Source organism: Marmota marmota, unplaced genomic scaffold (assembly GCF_001458135.2).
Source record: "Marmota marmota marmota unplaced genomic scaffold, marMar, whole genome shotgun sequence".
Taxonomy (NCBI): domain Eukaryota; kingdom Metazoa; phylum Chordata; class Mammalia; order Rodentia; family Sciuridae; genus Marmota; species Marmota marmota.
The window spans coordinates 349313-366113 of NW_026000206.1; the positions used below are offsets into that span (position 1 = coordinate 349313).

At 48.9% G+C, this 16801-nt stretch overlaps 1 protein-coding gene across 7 annotated transcripts in view; it reads right to left on the reverse strand.

Annotated features, from left to right (window-relative positions):
* Positions 1-16801, reverse strand: part of Hspa12a (heat shock protein family A (Hsp70) member 12A) — a 149546-nt gene that overhangs the window by 28884 nt on the left and 103861 nt on the right. For 5 of the 7 annotated variants that reach the window (XM_048791272.1, XM_048791270.1, XM_048791274.1 and 2 more), the window contains 2 exons: positions 2690-2775; positions 1044-1171 (listed from right to left, as the gene is read on the reverse strand). In XM_048791272.1, coding sequence (XP_048647229.1) covers positions 1044-1171; positions 2690-2775 — 214 coding nt within the window. Of the gene's footprint in view, positions 1-1043; positions 1172-2689; positions 2776-3138; positions 3249-16801 lie in introns of those variants that run through there. The other 2 variants (XM_048791271.1, XM_048791275.1) reach the window with 2 other exon arrangements.

A 16801-nucleotide genomic window follows, 5' to 3' on the forward strand; every position in this document is an offset into this window, starting at 1 on the left:
TGGTCTAGTAGAACTGGCTTTTCATTATTTCCTAATGAGATGACACCCAGGCACCCAAGGGCCTCTGGAGTTTTTTATAAGGACAGGGCCTCAGGCTGAACCACATCTGGTTGTCAAGAGAATGATAAGCCAAACCTAGTAGGCTAGTGTTTTACACTGCATGTCATAAAACCACCTAAAAATCTTACTCTGGGGGTGATGCATAAATTTCACAATTAACCAGTTAAAGGAAAATCAAAACCATTTATAATGAAACTCAAACCCTCTCCTAGATGGAAAATTAGGATGATAAATCCCAGGCTTCCAAAGTTTTGAGGGGCCACAGAGTCTACAAGAGGGTCAAAGATTACCACTGAGAGAGCCAACATTGGTGCCAGGACAAACCAGAGTCCTAGTGGACATTGGTTTCCAGGGTTGGGTGGTGTGAGGGCTGCCGGGTTGCTCCATGCATCATGGAGGGCAGGGTGGGGGTGATCTGGCACAGAGTGTCCAGGAGGCCAGGGTTACTCTGCCTTTAGGGCCACTTGGCTGAGATTCACCCCTCCTATTTCCTCCTGGGCCTGTGCCTTCAGCTCTTGTGATACTGTCACCTGAAAGAGCTGGTACTTCTCTGCATGCTGAGTACTTGATAGGAAATCTCATTTGCAGGAGGCAAATTCACAGGCGCCATTGCTATTGCCATTTCATAGATAGATAAGGAAACTGAGGTTTAGCTGGTTCAATCCAACATCTGGCTGAGCCAGCACCTGGACCTCCTCCATCACAGAGGCTGTGTAGGTCAGCTCCTCTCAACAGGCCATACCCTAGAGTCACCTGGCCAGGCTTCAAGCACAGTGCACGGTCCCTCCCTGACCAACTACATCAGTATTAAACCAATGCTTCAGAGACAGGCGCTGGAGGCCTGTGGGTCAGAAATGGCTTGCTCAAAGTGGGGCAGTGGATCTGGGCTAGAATCCAGGGTCCTCCTCCTAAGTGCCATTCACCTGCCCATTGACTGCCCTGCCCCTGGTGCCGCTCAAGCCTGCCCCACCCACAGCACTCACCTCATCACGTGAATGCATTCTGGCTCCTTGGTGAAGCTGTAGGCATAGCCGCTGGATGTGGTCCCAAAGTCGATGGCCACCACCACAAGAAACGTCTGCTGTTCCGAGACGTTGGGGTCGGCATCATTCTGTAGATACAAGTGAGGCTCTGTGCCCGGGCCAGGCCTGGCTTTGGGGAGGGCAGTTCCACCCAGCCCAGCTGTGAACTCACTGCGGGCAGAAGGGCTTCCACATTCCTGCTCAAGTCTGCCACGTGGCAGCCCTGGGGACAGGGCAGGCCAGCCTCAGCCCCACTTGAGTGGTTTGGGGAGACAGAGGTGCCCGAGTGGGGACAGGACACCTGGGCAGGGCACTGCTTGCAGCTCATCAACCCTGCATGACTGGGGCTAATTATGGAAGTACTACCATGGAGCAGAAGCCCAGTAGCTCTCTGGTTTGACACGGTCTCCCCCGCTGCCCTCCACGTTCCTGTGCAGACCTCCAGTGACCACCCCGAGCACTCTGCCAGCTGTGCCCTTCATGCCTCCCAGTGATCTCTCCATCTGTGCCAGCATTTCATGCACCTGAACAGGCTGGGCACACCCAGGACCCTACCTGATCCTGCAAAATGCCAACCACGTGACCCTGCCATGCCCATGCCTTCATCTGTCAGAGCCTTTCCTCATCTGTCAAGTCATTTGGGCAGATGTTCTTTTTTTTTAAAAGCAATGTAGACTTTCTTTCTTTTAACTCCCACACAACTCCAAATTATAAAAGCCAGCACATTTCAAAGCTGGTGTGTTGGTTGAAGCAGGAGGTGAGAACAATACCCACCTAACCACTGGCCCCGTCCCCTGCCCCGTCCCCTACCCTCCTCTCCACCAACCTGAAGCTTCTACAAGGAACCCTCAGTGTGCAGAGTTTGGAAACCACAGGACCTGGCCACAGGTGACCAACCTCACCATTGCTAGGACTGAGGGACTTTCCAGGATGCAGGACTTTGTGCAACAGGGGGACAGTTCCAGGAAACCAGGACAGGTTGACACCCACTACCAAGCTCCAAAGCTCTTCTCAGCAGGGTCCTTGTGAGCTGTGCAGCTCATGCAAAGCCACGCTTTCCTTGGGTGCTTGATTGCACTGGCTGCGTGGATGCCCCTCTTTACAGCAGCCCCACAAGGACCACCCTTAAAGTGCAGGGCAGGGTGGGAGCAATGGCTAGTGCGAAACCCTGCTCCCACGTTCTCTCCTGGGCAAACTGTTGCAGAAGCAATACCTCAGCCTCAGGCTTGGTGGGGTTGGGTGGCACAGTGAGAAGCAGGCAGGGAACGGCAGAGGGCAAAGCCACTGCGTTTCACTGATTCGCTTCCTTCCCGGCAGGTGCCTGTGGTGGCTGGAACTGGCCTTTAAAGAGCTGCGCCCAGCCTGCCTGCTGGTGCCACTCCCCCAGGCCCTCAGCTCTGGAAGCATGGGCCACAGGTGGAAAGCCTTTCTAGGCCCCGAGTGGGGAAGGCGCTTGGCAGGGCTCCCATGGCCAGTACCTGGGATTTGATCTCCACCCAGTGAACATGCGGGGCTGCCCAGGGGCCTGAACAGTGAGAGCAGATGCAGAAGGAAAAGGTAGCCAGCTCACACGCACGGGCGCATGCACACATGCACGCACTTCTTACCACGATATGGGAAGGGGACAGAGGCGTTATTCCTGTGTCCCCAAGACTCCGGGCTGGAGATGAATATGCAGAGGTGGGAGCCGTTTCTGAAAGGAAAGATAAAGTCCTCCCTTAGACGTGGCACAGGCTGGCCCGGGGACAGGAGTGAGGCCCGCATGGTTTTGCTCCTCAGGCTCTGGGCTGCTTGAAAGCAGGGCCCGATCCCAGCCAGGAAGGCAGGGGTTCCAAGTCCACACCAGCACCCCTTTGGGTTTGGTATTAGAACTTGACCCAGTGAGATGTCCCTGTCCCTTTTCTCCCAGTGACTACCAGGCTTCTCACTGTGCCACCCAACCCCCCCAAGCAGGAGATGCTGTTAAGTCCTCCAAAGGCTGGACACTGCACCTATGAATCCCAGGAGCCACACAGGGCTTGGCATGTCCCCCTCCATTTAATGCATAGCCTAATACCTGATAGGAGGGCTCGAGGTGACTTGGAAAGGCATGGCTGCTTCTGAGGGAGCACAGGAGCAGCTCTATCTGCCTCTTCTGCAGAATCACTTTGCATTAATCTCAGGCTCCTGCAAAATCTCTTTCAATTGGGTTGGAACTCAAACAGCATCATTACAGTGAGTACCCAACAGCCCAGGGACAGAGCAATGGTGAGAGCGAATGTGAGACTTGGAGTCTGCACAGCTGCCTCCCCTCTCTGCAAGCTCATGATCGCTCTCCTCCCCATGAGGCTCAGCTCCAGCTCTGTGAGAGCCACGAGATGACAGAGGTTGAATAGATATTTCTCAGAGAAGACATACAAATGGTCAGGAGGCTTATGAAAACATGCTGAATGTCATTACTCATTGGATAAATAATGCAAATCAAAACTACAATGAGATACCACTCCACACCCGCTAAGTTGACAATTCTTTAAGGACAAGCGTAGGAAAACATGTGAAAAAAAAATGGAACTCTATGCATTGCTAGTGAGAATGTAAAATGGTACAGCGTGGAAAACGGTTTGGTGGTTTCTTAAAAAGTCAAATATAGAAGTACTATAATTCAGTAATCCTACCCCTAGGTATCTCCCCAAAGTAATTGAAAACAGGGACTCAAAGAGGTACTTATGTGTGAATGTTCACTACAGCAATATTTACAATAATCAGAAGATAGAAACAACCCAAGTGTCTATGAAGAGATAAATGGATAAATAAAAGGTGGTATGTGCATACAAAGGAATAGTATTCGGCTATTCCTTTAAAAAAGGAATGACATTCTTATACATGCTGCAACATGAATGAACCAGAAAACATGCTAAGTGAAATACGCTGGACACAAAAGGACAAATACTATATAATTTCACTTATGTTTAATATCTTTAATAGACAAATTTGTAAAGACACAAAGTAGATTAGAGGTTACCAGAACCGGAGGGAGGAAGAATGGAGAGTTATTGCTTAATGAGCACAAAGGTACTGATTGGGGTGATGAAAAGTTTTAGAAATAAATAGCAGTGAAGGTTGCACAACATTGAGAATATCATTCCTGCCACTGAACTGTACAGTTAAAAATGGTCAAAATGGTAAGTTTTGTTACATATACTTTATCATAGTAAAAAATGTTTTTTTTTTAAACAAGAAAAACAATTTGCTCCTCTGGGAGGGAAAGCCATTTCCCATTTCTATTAGCTTCCATGGCCCAGGGATCTCAAAAGAGCGTGGAGAAGTCAGCTCTTTTCCTCCACCAGCCTGCTAACTCCACCATCTTCGCTGATCTCCCAGCACAAGGGTCCCACCTTCCATAAAAGCTGGGTGAACGCTGCCTCTCCACTTAGAGTCCCAGCTGGGTGATCCTTCCACCTGTTCATGACAGTTCCTTCCTGCCCAAGGCCCCTCAGACAGCCCTTGGAGAGACGCCATCCAGGCCCAGGAGCTGCCCTCTCTCCACCTGCTACCTGGAAGGCCTGCGGCCATGCGTCCACATTTGCACAGAAGGTCTTGGAAGAAACCAAATGTCTAATAGCCCAGAAAATCTGGTGTTGGCAATTAGCAAACAAGCTATTATCCACCGGCAGGCCCTCCACCCTGCTGCAGCTCGGTTCTAATTATCCTGTCACTCAGCCCTTCTCCAAGCTGGTCTGGGTCATCCCACTGACTTGCAAAATAGCGTGGGTCCAGCCACACACTGAACATGTGCCTCGGGCCCCCAGGGGACTCCAGGGGACTTTGAGGGCAAGAATCAAGGATTTTTGTTGTTGCTGCTCTTCTCCCCATATCTCCCTCCCCCACTGCATCCGGGGAAGTACTAAACAAATCATTTGACTTGCTGATTACTCGCCAGGCCTGGAGGCAGCTGAACTTCATGGACTTCTTTCATCAGAAATTAAAATTCATCTACATTATTCAATGATTTAAAACTGATCTGCTGAGAAGGAATGGAGGAGAAAGGTTTTCATAGATACTTGTGTTACTGGGCACATCCACATCTGCACATAGTCCAAGCTAAAGATAATTATCAGTTAATGCCTACCGACCCAGCACAGCAATATACAAAGGCGGCAGAGACACATTTGTTTTCAACTGATATCTCTACTTTGCCATTTAGAATGTCAAAGTGGTAGGGAAAACTTCAAGGTGAAAATCCAACCTTATCCCCTGAAGAGCAACAGTGGAAAGTTTATTAATCCTGGTGTGCTAATGATCCCAACAAGGCTTGAGATCTTGCATGCCTTAGGACTAAGCCTGAGAAGGTCAGTGGAGTGTGATCTATTCATCTCTGGCTACCTGAGCTAACGGAGGACGGGCATCACACGCCCCCTTCAGTACTGCACAGCCATTACCCACAGTAAGAAAGTCCAGGTACCCTTACTGTGGCCCTGTTCACTCTGCCTCTGTAAAACTAGTACAATAACATCTGCCCCAGGCTACTTCCACCTATGCAAGTTCCCAGTATACACAGGTCAACTGGGGCACACTGGGAACATACGAGAAGCCAAAAGCTCAACCTGAATACAGGTTTTTATATTGCAGGTTTGCAAGAAAGAAAGGAAGCAGAAGAAAAGAAATTTCAGGCCCCAGCTGCAGAAACAGGGAAGAGAGACTGCTAAATGGCAGATGAAAGGAAAATGCTTTATCAGGAAATGTGGTCAAGGGCAGAGCCCAAGGATCCGGGACACTGAAGAAAACCTACTCCACCACTCCAGGTAGAGTGCATAAAGACCACCCAGAGCTCCTTCCTTGTCAAGCACTGAGTTACCAGGACATCCAGAACACAGAGTGAGTCTACGGTTTCACAGAATTAGAAATATGCTGACGGTTTCAAGAGTGCAAATCATTAGCCACAAAACTAAGTTAAGCGGAAGGGAAGCAACCCCGGAACTTTCCAATAACTAGAAATGAATTGTCAGGTCTCCTTTGCTATTAGATAATTTAATACCACTTCAGTCTCATAGTGTGCAGATGATCTCTTTAAGGTTAATGAATATAAAAATAAGTTGATCAGGGCTGGGGCTGTAGCTCAGTGGTAGAGCACCTGCCTAGCATGCATGAGGCACTGGGTTCAATCCTCAGCACCACATAAAAATAAACAAATAAAATAAAGGGGGCATTCTGTCCATCTACAACTACAAAAAAAATTTTTTTTTTCAAAAAACAAGTTGATCAAAGTGTTCACAGGTTTGCTCATAAACCTTGAACCCTCCTGTCCTAACACATTCATTTTAAAAATGAATTTTAAAATGTCATTTTTAAACCACGTCATCTTAAAACTAACATTTGCAGCAAAAGAAAAAAGAAAAAAAGAGGATATAAATAAATAAATATATATATATTTTGAAGCAATGCACAGGATAAATAAATAAAACAATCACTCGAACAAGTGTCCTACCACGGGGCTTCTTAGAACCCCAAACCAGGCATTTGAGGGGGACCTAGTTTAACTTGGTAATTGAATCCTCCTCACTTGCTTTAATGGAACAAGAATTAAAACGTAGGCTTCATCTGGGTTCCTGCTATAAAATGCAAGACATGTACTGTTCAAACACATTTTTATTTGCTTCCAGCTCTAATGGCTTTAATCAAAGCAGACGTTCTTGAAATAAAAAAATAGCCTTGCTAAGGGAACCTCAAAGACAGCCATAATTCACAAACTCGCTGCTCTCCTCCTCCGGAGACATTAGTCAGCAAATGGCCGTGAGCAGCATCGTAGGCTTTGAGATACACAGATCGATCCTGCTCCATAAATGCAACATTCTTTAAAGATGAAGACAGAACCATTGGGCTGGCTTTATTCTACGGAGCTCCAGACTTATGTGAAAGTGACAGGTGGTCTCAACAATAGCGACAGGCTCGACTCTCCAAAGGGTCTTTCTCGACAGCTTTCAGATTTATGTATCTATCAAAGAAATACCCATTTCTAAAGGATTTTTAAGGTCTGGTCCTTATTTTAAAAATTACACACACACATTTTTTCCTCATTTTTCTTCCCCTGCAGGCTATAAGAGGACAGGCATTTGCCTCACTGTCTAAAATCAGGCTGATTGAGAAAAAGCCCTCTCTATTTCTCTCCTGATGCACCCTCCTCCCAGTGCCATCTCTGAAAATTGATCAGTTCAAGGTCATGTGTAGGTTACTTGCAAATGTCTTTTAAGAAGGAAAATAAAAAATCTTTTATGACCCTCTAACAGGCGTCACGGCTAGCTGAACTAATGCATTATTACCGTAAGCTGAGCCTCCATTTCAGTAAATAATTTATGGGCTTTATTTTTTTAATCACCATGGTTGATGTCCAGAGTAAATGGAAATTTTATTGGCATGAACAGGAGACCCTCTCACTATGAAGAACACTGAGTGTAAAATAACCACTCTCCAAATGCTAAATAATAATTACGGAAATGAGTACTCACCATGGCAGAAACCACAACACCAGGCTCAGTCTGAATGGGGGCGCTGCATCAGATCCCCGACACCAGGCAGCACCTTCTAGTTACCCTTCCTGCCTCCTGGACAGTCCAGGAGATGAGATGCCCCAGCAGGAGAACAGGGGCAGCTGGGTTTCCCCAGATAGTAAATCCTGAGTCACTGCTATCCCAGATGGTCAATGGGCAGTTAGTTCACTTTCTCTCTCTTTACCACAGGTTCATACACTGATTTGTGGGCCTCCCACTTGGGCCTCTATGTGTCCAGGCAATTGCTGGGAGAGGTAAGGAAACACTACCTAGATGAATAGTTTTCAAGAATTATATTCAGCAACCTTGCAGCTCCTGCCCAGCTGCACCCAGTATCTGGTAGGGCTCTACCAAATCACCGCACACATGGTTCCAAGATGTCCACCTGGCCTCCCTCCCACAGTCTCTGCTCAGTGGGGCAGGGCAATGTCTTACTTCATCTCTGACCCTCAATGTCAACTGGATGAATGGAAGAAGGAACAGTGGACACTGCATGGATGGACGGGGGAATGGGGAGATGGATGCTTCTATGTGGGACCAAAAGTGAACTCAGTAGATATCCAGACTGGAAGGGTGTAAGGATGGCCTTAGGCCTGAGCCTAAGCAACTCCATTTTAAAACTCCAGTTGGAAACCTGCAGTCTCACCAGGCACGCCTACGGAGCCCTCCAATATGATCGTCAGGCATAGTCCTGACATAAACAAGTCACTTCTCCTGACAAGCTCAGAGTGAAGTCTCTGGCTTGTTGTCCTCACCCTGTTAAGGGGGAAAGGTGAGAAAATCAGCGTGGAGACCCCACCCTGATTTTACACCAGGGTAAATGACGTCACTGAGAGACCTAGTGGCAGCTGATAGGGATTGAAAGGGTGGTGAGCAGCCCACAAATTTAGTATAAATTATGGGGCAAATGAACAGACAGACATTCAGCCAGCCAACAGTGATGCCCTCCTGCTGAGGGCCTGATGAGGACCTGGACTGACATCCCAACTCTTCTCATCGTTTGCTGATCCTCTGCATCTTCCTCACTGCTCTCAGACTCTACAGCCACATCTTGACCCTGGTGAGAACCAAACTTCTCCCTACAACCCTCTCCTCAACAGCTCCACCCCAGGAGAAGCTTGCCATGGTCCGTGACCTGACCACTGTGGTCTGAGTGAGTGTGCATCTGCTGGACTTAGAGCCTAAGGCTTGAGACTTTTGATCTGACACTTGAACTTAGCATGCAGAGGGAATGTCTGTCATGAGCCTGTCATGATTAGGTGTGTTTGCAGTGCTTAGAATTAACCTAGAATTGTTTGCTGTGAATTGATTATGTCTATTGCAGTGCCTAGCATTAAGGATAGTCATTTTCTTGATTAAGAACCTATAGAGTGAAACTGTATTGAATGATTTGAGTAAATACAGCATTGACAAAGGCAGAAGTGCGTGGACATTCTTTATTTGCCATCATGACAAAGGGCCAGTGAGGTGTTTCTCAGAGTGGGTAGCCACACCCGGGTTGGGACACTGGCAACACACATTGTGAGTTACCTCTGATAATTGGGATCAGCTTCCAAATCTCCCGGATCTGCCTCCCTCCTCAGACACCCCTTTTGCCAGGGAACAGCATGGCTCCCAGACAGGAGATTGCCATACTCCCTCCATTCTTATCCCATCCCAAGCCCTGACATTCCTATTTCCTCACACCTCCCATGTTCACTGTCCTTTGCAAAGTCACCACCGTAGCCATGCTCCAGATCCTCCCAAACTGGACCAGGGCTCCTGCTCTGTCTCCCTGCCCTGGGCCTGCCCTGCCCAAGCCACAGTCACCCTGTAGTCAGAGCGTCCTGGTCAAAGCACTAAGTCTGCTCACATTCTCAGCTTTGTCAGAGGTCTCCCTGATGACCATTCCACCCTGGGTAAAATCCAGGCCTTCACTCCTCACCTCCATCCATCTGTGGCCTCCTCTCTCCATTTCATCCTTGGCCAGACCAAACCTGCCCTCAGGCCCTAGAACATCTGTGCCTGACCAGCCTCCAGGGCTCTGCACACACTGGCCCCTTTCTGGAAGAGTGCCCGCCCTGGCTTCCACAGGCAGCCAACTCCGCCTTGTCCTCTAGGACTCCACCTCCAAAGGCCGACCACCTCTGAGAGAGGAGAGGCTTCGCAATTCCATGGTACAAGCAGACGGGAAACTGTTAATCAGTGCCTGGCGATCCACTGGCAAAGCCCAGATGAAGGAAATTCCACAATAGCCACATTTCTCCAAGAAATTACCACAAGGGAAATAAACAGAGAAGGAGGGGAACCTACAGATCAGGGGTTCTCAAACTTTGATGTGCATCAGATCCCCCATGGGCTTGTTCATGAGAATGATTCTGGTCTCACCCCTAGAGTTCCTGAGCCAGTAGGCCTCAGGCTGGATAATTTGCCTCTGGCATTAGCTCCCAGACCCCTCCACTCTGCCCTGAGACCAACTGCTACAGCTTAAAGCGACCTCAAACACTTCAACCCCAGTAACTGCCCTGTGTGGACATTCATTGGATCCCAATTCAAAAATCAAAACCTTTTTCCATTTATGAGATAATGGGAAATGCTAACATGGGCTGGATCTTGATGATATTAAGGGATTTATTCTTAGTAGCAGAGCTATATCATTTTTAAGTCTTTGTCCCCTGGGAATACATTCTGAAATGTTCACAGATGAACTGATCACAGATGAAACGATCTGTCTAGGATTTGCATCAAACCAATGGAAGGGGAAGGGCAGAGATGAACAAGACTGGCCACAGTTAATAATGATTAAAACTCGTGGCAGATTCATGGGGGTTTGACACACTATTTTCTCTACTTTTGTATGTTTTAAATTTTCCATAATAACTTTTAACATGCAGAACATGGAAGACTGGGGAGAGCAAGACAAGGATTTTCTTCCTTTCCTCCGCTGTCTATGGAGCACCTGGCCCAGCCACAGTAGGCTCCACCCAGACTTCTCAAGTCAGTGAGTTTATTTAAATCCAAACACACGGCCTTTGAAGGTCTGGGGAGGCTTGGGACCTGGTCTTAGAGCAGCTGAGGGGTGTACTGCGCTGGCTCCTCTGAGGCCAAGGCGATTGAGCTTCAGCAGTGCCCCTGCCCACAGAGACAGAGTAGCCACCAGCTGGGCACTCACCCACCAGGATGGTCTCCAGCCAGCTCAGAGACAGGTGCTTCCTGGTAATCAGCCCACAGCTCTTAGACTTTGTCACCCCGCTGCAAACCTGGGCCTCAGAGGAGGCATGGGGTTGTTCCTGACCCCCTGTTGGAGGTCCTTCCAAATCTGAGAAACAGAGGAGCTGCCCCAGCAGAGAAGCAGGGTCATTTTAAGGACCAGACATGCTCATTTTGCTTTGTCCTTCAGTCAAGCTGGGATCCGTACCAAACAGGTGGGGTAATGAGTCTCGGTGACAGCCCTGACATCTTTCTGTGATTCTCACCCCAGAGAAGAAGGGCAAGCTGAAACACTGATGTCAGATGTCACCATGTGAACCTCTGTACCATAAGAGCAGGCCCTGAGTCCTCCTGAAAGGTGGATATGGGTGCATGTTGCAGCAAAGTCCCAGCATGCAGCATGGTATCCTTCACTCTCAGCCTTGAGTTGGCCTTGGCCTTGGGGTGGCAGGGGTGGCAGAGGTGGCAGGCGGGGCCATCAGCTTGGGATAGAGGCCCAAGGGATATGTCTTCTAAGAACCAAGGAAGCCGTGGAACAGGAGCAAAGCCCGAGTGGGATCCTTGGCTGCTGTTCTTGGAGAAGCACAAGGAAAACAAAATGGCTGCAGACAATGACCAAAAATATTGTCATGGCAGATGGAGGGGACAGAGGTACAGAGTCTGTGAGCCTCGAGATGCTGCTTCTCCTTGGGCCCCTTCTCCCTCTGTGAAGTGAATCCCAGGGCCGCCACTGCCATGCCTCAAGAGCAGAGGAGACCCTGCCTGAGAAGCCCTCTGAAATCACAGCCCACCAACCACTTTCTGAATTCTTCCACGGATCAGATATCTACATCTATTTTTTTACTTTAGGCTCTTTTTCAAGGTCATTCAAACTCAAATTATTAATTTGAAGTTATTAGGAATTACAGATCCAGAAGTCTATCAGGAAAGCTCTCGTAGTCTGCTGTCACTGAAAGTGGACTGTGTGCCAGGCTGAGAGCTGCACAGGAGTCTCTCATGAAATCCTGCCTCATGGGGTTGCTGTGCGGTGCTGCGTCATTCCCATTCTATGCATGAGAAAAATGAAGCCTAGAGGGTTCACACTGTCACTCGGGGTCCCCCAGCTGGACTTGCCGCTCTCTGACTCAGAACCTGACCCCTGCACCAAGCCAAACGCAGGCCCACACGCAAGTTCCATTTCTCTTAATAGACAGAAGCACAAAATAGATGTGAGTTTAGGGAGCTGGGAATTCCAAGGTCTAGTGGCCAACACTGGGCAAGGTCCTGCTTGCTATGTCATCCCATGATAGAGGGCAGAAGGGCAAGAGAGCACAAGCGAGCAAGGCAGGAAGGGGCAGAACCCCTCCTTTTATCAAGAGCCCACTCCTGCATGAGACCCATCACCTCCTAAAGGGCCCACTTCTCAACACTGTTGCATTGGGGATACGTTTCCAACACCTGAAATTTGAGACACACATTCTAATCACAGTAGATGTGAATATAAATCTCCATTTCTCAAATAAGCAGATACTGTAGGGAAGTCAGGAGGTCACAGGCACAGGGCATTCCCCAGGCCCCGTAGTCTCTCCTGCTGTCTCCAGGCTCAACTGACCATGTGGCTCATTCTTCCTTGGGCTGCAAAGCTGAACAGGGGTCTCTATTTAAAAAGCCTATAATCCTTCAAAATCCAAACACTGAGGTAGGGCAGGGGGGATATTGATAACATAGAGGTCAGAGATACAAGTTCAGAGTCAGGAAAGCCCAAACTCAAATCCCAGCCTGGCCACTTCCTGGATACATGCCCGGAGTGAGTGAGTTCTTGTTCTGACCTAGAAAACGGTACTGGTGGAGGTGGGTGCTCCTTAAGGAATAAATGAAACAAACTCTATGAAACCTGGTGCATGGCAAGTGCCCAATAAATTATTATTTTGTTACTTATTATAATCATTACCATCATCATCATCTTCAACCATCATCATCAAATCAGTCCATCTTCTACTGCAATAAGGACCATGCCTTTCACCCTAGGACCGGCAGAGCCCCGGCTTAAGTACACAGTTAGCACATGCATTTCCTTTACCTTTTGCTCCTCTGGGCTTGTGAATCTCACCAGACAGAAATTTGGCAAGAGAAACCTTCAGGGAAAATCTCAGTGATGGGAAGCATGAGGGCCACTGGTGCCGGGGTGAGGGGACCTGTCTGGCCCGACTTCCCACTCAGGCTGTCTGCTCAGGGGCACTTTCTAGACAACCAAAGAGAACTTGGGAAGCCACGTGACCATGACTTCAGCTTTCTGTCTTCTACAAGGAAGGCCAGTTTCACATTTTAAAACTGAGCAGGTCAATGTACAAAACTCTTCCGCACTCCAAGGAAAAGATTTCACCTGTCTGGGCCTCTGGAAGCCCCAGGCTTTTAATTCCCCAATTTACGATGGACCACCTCAGGACAGATCAGCCTGCAGAGGCCATGGTACAGTGCTGCAGCTGTTCTGAGGCCAAGGAAAGCTGCTGTGCCATTCCAGGCCAGTTGGTCTCACACTGAGAAGAATCCTTCACCTCCCAAACGTTCACCTTCTTTCCCTAGGGAGGGGGGAGTGGTCAGAATGTGAGGGCAGGGAGATGGTACAGTTGGATTCACCTCCCTTCCACTGAACCCTCTAATGACAGAGAGTCGCACCACTTCCAGATAGGAAGCTCACCTTATCCCACCATGTGCCCTGTGCCTGGGGAAATGGAGCACAAACTTTCAACTCTGCCATCGCCTGCAGAGTTCCTTAATGGAAGCAATGTCCCAGGACAGCTGAGCAGTTTGTGCACTGCACAGAGATACACACCCTGGGGAAGATCTCCCAAGCAGGGCTTCATGCATCCAAAGACAGGAGCACCATGTTCTTATACACAAGTGTCATGCTAAGGCATGAACGGAAGGGCTACATCACCTAGTGGACACCTCTTTTGAATTTTTTTGCACCCAAAATGGGTCTTGCTCTAATCCACATAAAAGCACAAAGGTGGCCATGACACTTAATAGCAACAACAGCAACAATAAAGGAAATTCCTGTTAAAATACGAAGCGCCCTATCCCTACAAGAGTTCAAGCAGAGGTAAGATTTATCTGAGCTACAGAAGGGTAACAGAGGGCCAAAAGAACTCAGGAAGTGGGGTGGGAACTAGCCTTTATGGATTGGTGTAAGGCTCACTAAGTGCCTGCCATGCGCCCGAGCTGCAGAGGCCACGGCTGCCATTAGGCACAGGGACCTTGGACCTGAGAACACTGGGCCAACCCCAGCTACTCATTCACCAGCCTTAGTGGATATGCAATGTCCACCCAAAATCATTCCTCCCTTCTTAATTAGAACAAAAGTTTAGTTAAGAAGGGAGAAAGCAATACCTCCCCAGACCTAGGCTGATGTGTCCAGTATAAGTCAGTCATGGTGAACCCCATCCCTTGACAAGACAGCCAAGAACAGGTGTGTGATCCACACACAGGGGAAGTCTGGCAGGCTCCCGGGAAAGAGACATCCTGCTTCTTAAGTGGGCTCCCTGGGAAGAGGGTGGACACACAGGACACAAAGCCAGAACACAGGAGTGGCCACCACTGGATAAACCTCCGTGAGCTGCCGAGTCCCCTCACCTCGGAGCCTGCTGTACCTCTGGACTCCTCATTTGGGGAATAATTAATTTTCCTTTTGCGTGAACAAGACTAAGTCAGGTTTTCCACACTTTGCCAAATAAAAACGGGCTCCAGGCTATGTAATCTTGAACAAGCTACTAACGTCCTCTGTAGCTTGGTTTTCCTTACGTATTAAGTTGGGATAATAATAACGCACACCCCCCAGGATTCGTGAGCATTAAACAAGAACAAAGCAGACAAAGGTTTTAACAAGTGCAGCTATTATTACTTACAGTGTCTCGTTTTTATCCCTACAAACAGCCCACGGAGATAGGAAATAGGTAGTTATTTGCCCCATTTAACAGCAGAAAAAAACAAGGAAGAGAAAGGTAAAAATCGCACAGCCAGCAGGTCCCTTTCTCAGTGGCTGAGCCCCTTCCCCGGGCCACATCCCAGCCCTGAGGTTCAGACTCCATGGCTGACTGGAGTCTTCCCCACCTGCAAGGAGCAGCAAAAACAGGGAGCAGAAATGGGAGGGACTGCTAATAGGCAGTGGGCTCTTTACAAGGTGATGAAAACGTTCTGGAATTTAACAGCCGTGATGATTGCACCACCTTGCAAATACTAAAAACCACTGAATTATACACCTCGAATGAAACAGGAATTACATCTCAATTTTAAAACTTAAAGAGCTTAGAAACAGCCCGGTAGGAAAACCGTTCCCTGCCCTGCCTGCCTCAGGAGCACAGCCCTGGGTCCTGGGAGCAACACCCCCAGCCCCTCCCCACCCCTGCCACCTGGGCAGGCTCCTTCCTTCTCCAGGGTGAACCTGGCTGGGGAGTCCACAGTGTGGGGCCAGCACGGAGGCAGCAGCTGGCATGGCCTCTCCCCAGCACCCCGTGCTCTGTCAACATAATAACATGGGCACCGAGCAGGGACAACACCATCTTGCCTTTATTTTCACTTTTTTCTTAGATATTCTGAAGCCACTGGTCCAAGAACAGCTGGCTACCCCCAAAGTCCAGGCATCCTGATGCTGGCAGAGGGACTGAGCTCTGCCCACTCGCCCACACCCTGCTGGTAAGATAAGCAGCGTCCAGGTCTTCTGGAACAAGAGTAGAAGACACCTAAAAACCTGCAGAAGTCACAGCCCCAGCATTACAGGAGGGCCCTTGCTGTCACCATTGCGAGGGCCAGAACTGTGTCCTCCAGAAGGTGAAGGAAAAGAGAAGACAAATGTCAGAGGGCCCAAAAAGTCCCTTGGCTCCCTAAGCCACGACAGGCCCCTGCGGCCTGGGGAGGAGTCCTGGAGAAGCTGCCCAGGGCAGAGGGACACCCAGAGCCACTGCCCTGTGGAAACAGTCCACCCTGACGTGGGCAGCACCTTCCCGTGTGGCAGCCAGCTTGCAGGTTGGGAGGAAGGAGAGCAGATCCCTTCACAGACGTGCTAAGACCATTTAAGCTTAAATTCCCTAATTGCTTCTTACTTTTTAAATACAAGACCTTCAGTGGGAGATTTACGTTCTTACGAAGAAAGAATTAGTAAACTGGGTCCAGTTATTGATTAACATTAGATTTTGCTAAGTTAAGCACTCATGGCAAAATTTCAAAAATAACTACTCTCCAAGGGAGTGGAAATAGAATATCTTAACTTCCAGAGCCGTAAAGGAAGGTAAAACAAATGGAGATTTCACTGAATGAACAGTTGATTCCCTCAGGGCTGGATTTGCTCAGGTCTTATCCCAAGAAATACAAAGCCATAGAAGGGTGCTTTCTAGGGAATGGGGTTTACCTCCTGGCCTCTCCACAGAGCAGGGGGAGGGACCCAAGCCACGGGACCCAGAGCGCCACCCCCCACCCCACACACACACCGAGCATCCCCTGGCTCACATAACGCCAAGCAGGGTGACGAGGCTGGCAGAGGTCCCCTCTTTTACACTATACCCAACTCAGCTCCTGCCCAGAGAAGGCAAACATCGGCCACCAAATTTTGTAAGCTTTTGAATTTGAACTTAAAGCAAACCAGTGTCACTTAAAACAAAACAAAAACTCTGGTGTGAACAACTAACAGCAGGAACAGAGCAAACAATCCCCACACTCCTAACCCCACCCTCCTCCCCACTCCTGCCCTGGACCATACTAAAATGCAAATGTGAGTCCCTCCAAATTCTTTACTGCGCTGCGGTGGGGACAGCAGGTCTCAGAGTCCTTAGAAATGCCAGGAAATAACATGGGCTTAAGGGGCCCTGGGGAGATCAGTCGATAGCTTAAAATATTCAGAATTATTATGGGTGTCACATGGTACGTGCATGTCATGTACACATGAGAGATTCAGCACACACGGCCTCCCAGGACCCCTTGTCCAGCCCCCGCACTCCAGTAACGCAGTGCTTGGGTCCAGGGAACAGGACTTTG